The sequence below is a fragment of the Galleria mellonella genome, unplaced genomic scaffold, assembly GCF_026898425.1.
Source record: "Galleria mellonella isolate WM207_F2 unplaced genomic scaffold, CSIRO_AGI_GalMel_v1 utg40, whole genome shotgun sequence".
NCBI lineage: Eukaryota > Metazoa > Arthropoda > Insecta > Lepidoptera > Pyralidae > Galleria > Galleria mellonella.
Genome location: NW_026442094.1, coordinates 5416812 through 5429158, shown reverse-complemented (window position 1 = coordinate 5429158; position 12347 = coordinate 5416812). Strand labels below are relative to the sequence as shown.

At 32.1% G+C, this 12347-nt stretch overlaps 1 protein-coding gene across 1 annotated transcript in view; it reads left to right on the top strand.

The window, feature by feature from the left end:
* Window positions 1–12347, top strand: part of LOC113520329 (prostaglandin E2 receptor EP2 subtype) — a 57280-nt gene that overhangs the window by 16333 nt on the left and 28600 nt on the right. Inside the window, exons 2-3 of the mRNA XM_026905635.3 lie at window positions 2744–3157; window positions 4139–4315. Coding sequence (XP_026761436.1) covers window positions 2885–3157; window positions 4139–4315 — 450 coding nt within the window. The 5' untranslated portion in view covers window positions 2744–2884. The remainder of the gene's footprint in view (window positions 1–2743; window positions 3158–4138; window positions 4316–12347) is intronic.

Below are 12347 nucleotides of genomic sequence, written 5' to 3'. Positions count from 1 at the left end.
TTTGATGGGCCTCTTTACCATTCTAAGTGTAAAAAAAAACTCATAATCATCCCTATAAATATCATTGTAAAGAATTATTTTGAAAAATTAATCTAATACATAAAATTCTCGTGTCACGGTGTTTGTTACCAAACTCCTCCGAAACGGCTTTACCGATTTTCATGAAATTTTGTGTGCATATTCAGTAGGTCTGAGAATCGGCCAACATCTATTTTTTATACCCCTCAATGATAAGGGTGACCCACCACTAAAAATTTTTTTTTTATTTTTTTGACAAAATTTTTTATTTTTGTTTTATTATGATTTAGCATTGAAAAAGACATACAAATTCAAATTTTCACGTTTTTATGATTAACCCCTGTCGTTTAATCGCAATTTTTATATGGTTGTAAGTAACAATCGAATATAATAATTGTAGTACGATATATTTTCATGTATAGTTCTAGAAATAATGTATATGGTAAAACAACGTTTACCCAGTCAGCTAGTAATATATATATATATATATATATATATATATATATATATATATATATATATATATATATATATATATATATATATATATATATATATGGAATAAAAGTGGAATATCCTATTATATATATAATAATTGCTAATTTATCACATTAGTTAAATATGTATTAGTAATTTGTATGTATCTACTATAATAAGATATTGTTTGTTTCCCAAATAAAATTAAATATCTACCTATATCGATTTTGTATATTTTTTTTATATTGAAATAATAATGAACATTAATTGCTTGTTAATTCATCCAGACATCTGGGGTTGCAGTGTTCTGATAACGTCAATAGATAAACATAATTATAAAATAATTACTGTTTTTATTTGAACTACTAGTTACCTAATACATTTCGAGTGATAAACATTAAATAATTTGAGTACCAGTGATATGACACGTATACCATTTATAATATTATGATTGACAACAATTCTATCTATTCAACTTAAATTGATTACAACTAGTGGTCGTCCAATGGTCAAAATTCGACCATAACATATAATAAATTGTAATAAATGAATTCATTATGGTTATGTTTAACATTCAGTAAAACTATAGACAAAATATATTATATAGATAAAATATTAAAAACAAACAATATTAATCTATTCTCAATTTGACCACAGAGTTTAACAATAAACAATAAGTTATATATATATATATGCGTATGTGCGTTAAATACATGGTAGTGTGTATTCTTTTTATTGATTTAATGTACTTTTTGTGCATAATTTAAAAAAAGAAAATATCTACATTCTACACTCTTTCTTTATGTAAACTATAAGTGTGCAAAATTTAATACTCTTCCGTCCACGCAATTTTCGTAAAAAGGTGTACTAAGTTTTCGCTTTACGTATTAATATATAGATAACTAATAAATTTTTTTGTACCACGAACGTGACTAATATATATATATATATATATATACAAGTCTAATGGTATGTAGTTGTTCTAGCCTATACACACCGATCTACCCATGTTAAAATTTTATTATATATTGGGACGTAAAGATGTAACTATGTAAAGAATTCAGTACATGATACAATATAAAGAATTCAGATCAAGTGCCTAATCCATCGTCCACTGCTTTAAAAGATTTATTGCAATAGTCGTCTGTACGTGTACCTACCTCTGTATCGCTACTCGTGTTTCTACTGTTAAGTAAGGTTGTTTCAATGAGAACTTAATGAAAAAAGAACCAAATTTTGTTGAAATTATAACAGAAAATATATTTAAAATAAATTAGTAACGAATCGAAACATTCAATCAATTATTTGATATTTATTTGTTATTTTGGACAACTTCAGCTTGTGTTAAAGTTGAGACAGTTATAATTTTGTTTATGACATTTTCGTTAAGTTAAATTGAAACAGAGTAATCTAATGGCATATCTGTGTTGTGATTTGACGAGAATGGAATATGGCAATGAAATTACTGGGGTACATTGGTTGGGTAAAGAAGCATAATATCATAAACCTCAGGAATGGATATTTCATGTACTTTTTTTATGCAATTTAGATTGACAAACAAGCTGACGACCCACCTGATAGAAAGTGGTAACCGTCGCCTATAGACATGAGCAGTACCATGCACATAACAGAGTATACTATTTCGTCCCTGATACTCCCCATGTATTGCTATTTCTGAGGACTAAAAGTGTTATTTCTCTATACCATGTAAATTCACTGACATATTCCACGGTTTAAACCGAAACACATCCATGAAAACATAACTGCTTCACGGTGGAAAAACGAATGGGATAGAAGTGCCCAAGCAAACGACTTTTGTACAAAGTCACCCTGAACATAAAGTACATGAAGCTATTCGTCTCTATAAGCGGCAATTATATAAGGCTTCCTCAAGTAACATGACTTACAATTGATTGTACAAATACAAAAGCACCTATGTAACGTTATAAAGGTAACTATTTTTAAACAACTCTGGATAAATTTAAACGAGGTAGCAACATTGTAAATGACATCAGTAAAGTAATTATACTATTATCTACGGAACAAATATTTGGCCTATAAATAGCCATTATACAACTACGTATATAAAAAAAAAAACTTATTCGAACATACCCATGAATGGACTATAATAATTACATTCAGTATGGTAAACATAAAAATTTATTTTTAGACCAACAAAATCCAAGAAAAGCTAAAAAACTTGTAAAATGCAAAAATGATGTCACTAATCTATAAATTCTTGTTCCAGCGTTGCCACATGAAGAATTATTATGCGATGAACATAATCCCCGCGAATACATTAATAAAAAACGATCGAAGGTATTCCGAAGAGATCGCCATTGACTTCAAATGAAGCAAGATTAGCAAAACGTGGGAAAACAATAACAAAATGGACGCAACAACATTAGCTTCCACGCTTAGCACGGAAATCATACACAATATCACGAATTTCGTGTCGCATGATCAACCTATTAATGGTACAAGTCATGGGGTTAGACCACAAGCAAGAATGTTTGGGATCATCGTAAAAGTAGTGTACGCTATAGGAATCATTGGGAATGCAACAGCTATAATTGCCTTGAGAAGAGGAGAGCGGAGAGTGAGGAATAGAAAACACCTCCTTCTCCTGACTTCTTTGGCAGCAAATGATTTAGTTGCTCTGGTAAGTTAATAAGATTCTTTTTGCTTGCAAGCTTAACTTTTTGTCTTTATTTGACCACATTAAATTTTTTAAGACAAATGTATTGGTAACCTACTTGCCAATAACATTGTTATAGTATAGCAGAGTACTAATGAATAATGACAGAGAATGAAGTCAGTTGGCCCATCGTAAAAGTTAACCGGGAATTAATCATGATACTTTCTAGAGGGAACCGAAAGGCACTTGACCTGATAACGACAGGGTTTTCTCTCTTGATAGTAATGTCAGAATATAATGAGTTACCAATCCTTTTTATAAAAAGCAATTAAAGGAACAAATGGCTTATCATCAATTTTAGAAAGAGAAAAAAATCTTTAAAATTCTATGCCAAAAAATATTACTATCTTAACCTGTGTATCTTACCACATGGAATAATTGGTGTGACTGGACAATTGCCGATTTTTTTTATATGACTTAGAATGGCAAAATATGCTTGCGGTCCATCTGATAAAAAGTGGTTACCATCCCATATTGCTATGCACACTGTATATATTGCATAACACACGGTGATGCCTATGGTACTCTTTGCATTGCCATTCTGGAGGACTTATGCTTCCATTCAATGTTTCATTGAATCTCAACCTTGCAAGTATTCAATTTTGTTGCAGAAAAACGAACCGAACAGAGACAGAAATTAATGCAAACAAATTTTACACACAGTGATATGTGTGATACTTATGTATTTTAATTTTCTTTTCCACAATGTTATAATTTATTTATTAAACTTTAATACATTGAGATTGGCTCAGGACTGTTCCTTACTGCAGTTTATGGAGGTGACCTATGTTCAGCAGTGGACAGATAATGGCCGATTTGATGATGATAAATACAACTAAATAGTGTAAATGGCGGACTTAACAGCATATGGCTTTATATCTACCAATCGATGTAAATTATGTGGTAGGTTTTTGTGTACGTTTTAATACATTGTATTTATTTTAGGTTGGCATGATGTGTGCAATGATAGTGGGCGAACACGTGCCGGGAGTGAAAGAAATGCGGGTATTCTGCGCTACGAGGGTGGTACTACGCGTGTTTGGGATTGGAAGTGTTTGTATAGCAGTCACTATGGCACTGGAGAGATACCTCGCTCTTACGAGGCCCTTCTTATATCAAAAGGTGAGTCAACATCCTAGACAAGTCTAATAAGTATGTAAACAGTAGTGTGTAAAGCATTTATAACCAGAAGCGTGTAGATTTCAAGAAAAACAAACGACGACGACTCGGAACGTGACAAAACTAATGATGGCTAAAATAATCTTTACTATTTTTATTTTAAGATAAAAAAATGCACTAATCTTTTATAGACAGAATACATTTAGCATAATTATTTAAATTTAGAACACGAAATGGTCTGTTTACATTCCTACTAGATTTTACTTCGTATACTTCGGCTGGCTGGTAGAGAATGCCTGCAACATAAAATCCATCTTTTGAACTACATTTCGCTGGACAATAAAATTTAAATAAACAAATAAATACTTTAGTCAAATAATAGATATATGAATATATACATTTTAATTATGCAGTAAAATATATAGTCTCTGTTTTAGTTCAAATATTTCGTGCTACAAAGTGCAAAGGCTATCTACGGATTTAGTTGCACGAGTAAAACAAAATAGGGTTGTGAAAAACGGAGTTTACATAATTTATAGTTTCGCAAACAGATATATGCAAAAAAGTCCAAATATAACTTTGTATAGGTTTAAAAGTGTTTGATACCATTTCTAATCCAACCTTGTACGACATATTTGTCCTATTTCTGACACTGACGTCAAAAGTTATAAATAACTTTCACTGGACATAAAGTTATTCTACTGCAGGCCATTAAAATGTTATATATGAATAGGTATATATGGAATACTTTACTACTTTATAAGCGAGAAACTTACCATACAAAACGCAGTTCGTTGCACGTCACTAGATCACTCAAGAACCTTTCTTCCCCATTGATTGTCGGTTCTTTAAGTTATTTGACCTGCCATTACTACTTCATCTCGTTTATTCTTCAGGCTAGATCCGTCTTCTGCAGATACTCATTTCAAATTCTATCATACTAAGAAATTTCGAGCATAGCCCTCTCCTTATCTCGCTGAGCGACTTGAACCTTTTGCATACGGCCAACCGTGTAGGACTGGGGGGAAAGGGATTGTTAGTAATGGAGACTGAGAATCCCATTGCTAGCAATATACCCAACCAGGTCGACCTCCTCGCTGTTCCCCCTGGAAACTATCATAGTTAATTCCTGATGAATTAATTCATCATGATGGGTTAACTGACCTGTTTTTATTCTCATCTATCACCCTTCACTGGTGCCTCACCGGCGTATCCCGTCGGCGCAGGCGGGGTTACCATACCATTTTCACCCATAAAAAAAACCGTGTAGGACCATGTTTCGGTTGCAGGGATCATCACTGGCAACACGCACTAAACTTAGCCAATATCCTCTAATGGGAACTGACCCATTCCCATTAATGGAGCGTTAATGGGTTTTTACGACGACTGCTCTGAAAGCAACTGCAAGGAAATATAACTTAATTAATTACTATTAAACATTTATGTGATACACTTTTATTGTCCTCAATTGAGTGTTCCGTATACAAGCAACTTAATTCATGCTCAGCAGGTTACTCGTGTCATACATATGCCACTGAATGAAAATAGGTAATACGAAATTATATTATTAGTGATGTAATAGTGCCTTATATCTGAATCATATATATAAATAAAAATACTATGCATTTGTAAGCATATCACAAAGAAAAATTGACATTTGACTCATTTAAATGTTCATAATAATCCATGGGACTATGACTACACCATAGCTACGAGGTTCGTGCGAGAGGATGCTTTAAGAAACTGATAACTATTTTATAATTGACATTTACTACGAAAGTACCGTGTGATCCCGGTACATAGAATGGATTACCCCTTTCTGTCCCGTGGTTGTCGTAAGAGGCGATTAAAGGAACTTAATGGTTAAGGGATGGGCAGCAGTGTCCCTTTGAAAACATCACGAAAGCCGAACTGCGATTGCCAACCCACTTGCCAAGTATGGCAACTACTGGTAACACCTATGGCAAAGGCCTATGTCCAGCAGTAGATAGTTAATGGCTGATGTAAAAATAAAATAATAACACTACAAAAGTATGTGGAAAATACGACAAAAACTTTCTTGCACACTTTCGTCTACAATCAACTAAATTACGAAACCGTAGTATTTACAAAAGGATACGACGTTGAAACATTCAAGAAAAAAACATATTCCTTCTTAAAAAGTCAACAAAATACAGAAGGAGTCGCATCGTTACTCTCCTATGGTTGTAAAAAAAAATAAAAAAAAAAATATCAAAAATACAAAACCAATGACGTAATGGGTCGAAAATCTATCAGCGATGATTTTAAAGACACAAAAAATGTAAGTTTGGACACGACATTTATCATGTCCGTTTATTTTATAATACAACATAAAATCAAAATTATTAGCATTATTTAATTTAAATATATTACCAATAATACTAAAAATTTATTCCAAAAAACAACATGGTTACAAAAAATTTGAATTTTCACACAGTAACACGAGGTGCGCATCTGTCAAGTTAAATTTAACAAATGCCTTTTATATCTAAAGAATAACGTACTGAAATCCATTTTTGCTACAATTTTGTATTTACTTTTAAATACACCTATGACCCTAGATATATAACCAGTACCGGACTTAGAGGGAAGGGGAGGGGAGGGCGACTTCAAATCATTTTGAAGTCGCCCTCCCAAAATCATAGCGCGAATTCCCGATGATATAAAATAATCCATTCTACTCATAGGCACCTTAAACGGTGAGGTCACTCCGTGAAGCCTGTAAAGATCCCAGGAAGCTTCTGGGTGAAGCTGAGTTAGCTGTACTAGTTACGACTCATACGTACAACGGCCCAAATAAAAAAAAGAGTCTAATTTTCATTACATTATTAGGCACCTTATTAGTAGTAAGCTTAATAAAACGTGCAGACTTTTTTTTTCGTCGTCAGATAGCAAAAAACTGACCTAAAAAGGGACACCAAAAATATTAAGGCTAGCCCTATGAATGACAGTGTAATATACTCCTTAAACATGACTGGACATAATCCAGTTAACCATTATTGCTTTCTTACTTAAAACACTCAGATCCATCTCTAGATAAAAATATTATAACCATTGTGCTAACAAATATATTAACTTGCGTACTAACATTCCCTTCTGTAAATGGATAAGTGATATCATTTTATGTAATTGTTATTCTTGATTAAGTCTTTATATAGTTTTGTTATCGAGTGATCATAATCCAAAAATGGTGGAATTGCATATTGTTTGCCATCCTAAATGGGAACTCGTTGCGACGTCACTGAGGTATTACTAGTATACTATCACGAATATTATAGTACATTAATATACTTATGGAAAAAGTATTATGCTCTATAGTGAATTTACAAGGTACAGAGGAACATCTGAGTCCTCAGGAATGGCAACGCATAGGCGGTATCATGGATAAAACAGTATACTCTGTTATATCCATGGTACTGCTCATGTCTATAGGCGATGGTTACCACTTTCCATCAGGTGGACCGTCAGCTTGTTTGCCAATCTAAGTTGCATATAAAAAACTCTGTTTCAATAGAACTTATTTATTTATTTAACACGTTATTGTACCAATATTATAAAAAAGTTAAAAGAACCCCAACCAATTACAGTACCTAATTCTTCAAGTCTTCTCGTAACGATTCTCATTTGCCTGTCTTGCATTCACACTCATTAATTTGTCACGATTGTAATCGATTTTAATCAATCTAATGGAAATCCTCCGCTTATTAAAAATAATATAAAAAGATACTCTACATCGGAACACTAGTCACTTTTTAAGGTGTTTTACGCCTCCTACTAGAATTAAGATAAAATTAAGACCTATATAATATAATCGTTAATTTATAACATTTATAGTCAATCTATGTATAAAATGTTACTTCATTTTTTATAATACATCTTTACAAACTTTTTTACTAGTATGAGTGGCGATGATTTGACTTTTCAATTACTTATCCTATGCTTTTCATATAAATAATCTTGCTTTTTCAGTTGTTATTTTTTTAAATCTATTATTTATTGATTGATTTAATACTTTATTGTACACATTAGTTATAAAAATATGACAGAGGTAAACAAAAGTACAAAGGCGCGCTTAACTCTAATAGAGTTTTCTCTCAGCAAACCCAAAGTGGAAAGGAGCATCAATGTCAGCGGATACAGCAGTTACAATACAATTTTTAACCAGACAAAATAAAATTAATTACATTTTATCGTACAAATATACGTATTACATATATATATATATATATATATATATATATATATATATATATATATATATATATATATATATATATTATATATATATATATATATATTATTATATATATATATATATATATATATATATATATATATATATATATATATATATATAAAATAATATTATATATATATATATATATATATATATATATATATATATATATATAAAATCTACTGCAGCGTTCGGACAGTTTTTATTTACTAAGAATACCCGTAAGAAACTCAACTCTACCTACTAGTAGTAACGCGATTTACGTACACATGGATAAAAAAGTCGATATGTTCTTAACGAACCATTTGTATGGAGTATGGAGATTATCTATATAATCTAAGCTTATCATTACGTTCCATTCAAGTAAACTATAATACTATCAGATTGGATTGGTGTAGTCAGTAGCAAATTATTTATATAGCACAATATTAATTTTTTTCATAAGAAACACTAATAACAGTGCGTTCAAGAATTATCTAGTGTACAGTTGTACGTAACATTCGTTTATTATGTTTTTTCTTTTTCAACGATACTCATCAACTTGCAAAGTTTTCCCGCCTCTGAAGGCCGTGATACACACACACGTGTGAAGCTTATTAATTATCTATCTACTTAATGTACTAATAAATACATATTCATTATATATATAAGTTTATTAATAACAATGAGTTTTTTTTTATAATGGATGATGGACGGAAATGTACCGAATCTCGCCTGCGCTCTAAATATGTGCTGGTCTGGTGTTAGTGAGGGGTAATAAATCAAAACGAAATAAAACAAATGAAATAATTTATTTGCAAAATAAAGTATTATAAAAAAATTCATTTAATATATTCAGCTCGTATCAGATCAATTCACCTACCATGGTGAATTCACCAGAAATTAACCACTATGTTGTAAAAAGTGATTACACCTATCCCCCGATTTACACGGTACTTGTTTTACACGTTTTCGCTTTTATACGGTTTTCCAAATAAGTTTTTTTTTTTATCGCACTCTACTAAATGCTACTGTGTTTGAACACGTGCGCTGTGTACACATCTCACGGGGAATCCCGAGCATATGTGCTGACTTGCTGCACATGCACACTGTGTCTGTATTTCTTCGCATAAAATTAAAGTTTTATCTACGGAAAATTGTATTTGAGTGAAAGTTTCACAGTGTCAGAAAGATTTAATTTTTCATATTCGTAAATTACAAGTGAGTGCATAATTATGATTTTTATAAATTAACATAAATTAAAAAAAAATATATAGGCTTATAATGTCGAAAGAAGTTAAAAGAAAAATTATTTCTTTAGAAACTAAAATCGTAATTTTGGATCGCTTACGAAAGGGAGATAGAGTAGTAGATGTTGCAAAATCATATAACATGAACGAAGCTACAATAAGAACTATTTGAACAAATGAAAATTTTTATTTTTATTTCTGTGTACACCTAAAAATATTGAAAAAAATCACAACTGTTAAATATCAAAATTATGCATTTTCTGCAAGCTTTTCGATTTACACGGTTTTGACTTGAAAATTTTTAATTTTCGATTTACACGTTTTTTTCAGGAACGTATCTACCGTGTAAATCGGGGGATAGGTGTACTTAGAGATGTACTTAACAGCAAATATTTCAGTCTAACAAGTCATGAAACTAGATTATAGAGGTGGAAAGAGATTGTTAGTAACAGGGTCTAACATCCCTATTGCGGGAGGAAAGGGATTGTTAGTGATGGAGTTTGACAGCCCCATTGCTAGCAATATGCCCTATTAGGTCGACCACCACGTGGTTCCCCCTGGAAACCATTGTGAACAATTCTTGTTGAATTCGACACGATGGGCTAACTGACCTGCTTCGTCCTCACCTATCATCCTTCACTGGTGCCCCGCCGGTATATACGGATAGCGCGAGTGGGGTTACCATTCCATTATCACTCATTAAAAAAATCCCTATTGCTAGCAATATACGCTATCAGGTCGACTTCCACGGGGAAACTATCGTGGTTAATTCTTGTCGAATTCTTCACGACTGGCTTGTCTTCATCCTCATGTATCGTCTATCAGTAGTACCCCACCAGCATATACTAATAGCGTAGGCGAAGTTACCATTCCATTTTCACATATTAAAAGTAAAACTGGATTATAGTATATTGCTAACAATGGAGACACCAGTCCCCATTACTACGAAGGCTATTTTAATGAAAATGTTTAATTTAATTCTTCAAATAATATATTGTAATGAATAAAATGATTATATCGTCATTATCATATCAGCCGTTAACTGTCCACTGCTGAACATAGACCTCCTCTTTGGGAGGTTTTGCTCTGGCAACCGACTCGCCTGTCACACTTGGCCTCCTGCCAGGTTGGCAACCGCAATTAAGCTTTGACGATATTTTAAGGGGACACTGCTGTCATCATTATAAAACAATGAATCTAATATTCGCATAAAATCTACTATTACCATTAAATAAATCTGAACAGTACAGAATAAAGTACTTTATTAGTTTATTATTATATTGCCGAACAATTGCCAAGTCATTATAATTATTATAGAAACAAAGATGTCTAATATTGATCATCGTCATCATCATATTATCTACCTTTAAATGTCCATTGCTGAACACAAGCCTCATCTTTGGCGAGTTTTGCCAGTAGTTGCCACGCTTGGAAGACGGATTGGCAACCGCAGTTAGGCTTTAGAGATGTTTTAAGAGGCACGCTGCTGCCCATCTCTCGCCTGTTAGTTGTCTCTTACGACACCCACAACAAAGGAAGGTGTAGCCTATTGTATGCCGAGACCATACGGCCACTAATATTGATATGATCACTAAAAATTAAATTGATTTGATTTTACATGAGATCTCACAACATTTTGTAGTAGAAGAACTGCGCTGCGAACTTGGCAATTTTTTTACATTTTATGTTTTTGATAGGAAATATGTTTTACTGACTTACTTTTATGAAAATAGCTGTTTGAATAATGCTATTATTGTCACGCAGAAATTGCTATAAATTGAAAACCTTTAATCCATTCTTGACAATTCGTTTAGGATCATTAGGTATCAGATACGAACAGTAAATAATATGTCTATCATTCGTAGGCTATTAGATTATTTACCGAAAACATCATTTCTATAAGTAGACCTAAACAATTAGATATTGTGTGCTTAATATGAGCTTCTTCGCACTTTGCAAGGCACGATAAGCCGTTACCCCGAGACTCTATAATCAGACATTAACCGCAAGAAAACTAGGTTTTATTTACCTCTTGTGCCGGATTAATTCTGGTGACACTGTCATACTACAACAGCGGATAGCAACAAAGCTTTTGTGTAAAATTATGACTTGGTATTTTAAACATAAAGGCCTGTGCACGCTATTAACAATCCATACAATTTTAACTTTTAGCCAAACGTCAATTTTATCCATATCACTGTGATTTCAAGGATTATCATAAAGTTATATAACGAACACGCACAATGTATTTTATCTATATTTCTTTTTTTTATTATTTTTTTTCAGTCGAATTTTGCACCTCACTTTTGGCCACAACAGAATATTAGTGTTTTGCTCTTTTTAAGGCAAAGCAATAAGCTGAGATGTGATCATTTTGTGTTACTGTGGCACACGCATGAAGGGAAAAAATGTTACTAATTTTATGCATTTTGTTTTTGTTTTTAATTTTTTGTACATGTATCTTTTTTCACTGTCCATTTATGTCTATTGTTGTTTGTGTGCTGTAAGTAATGTAAATAAATTATTTATCTATCTATCTATTCCTATA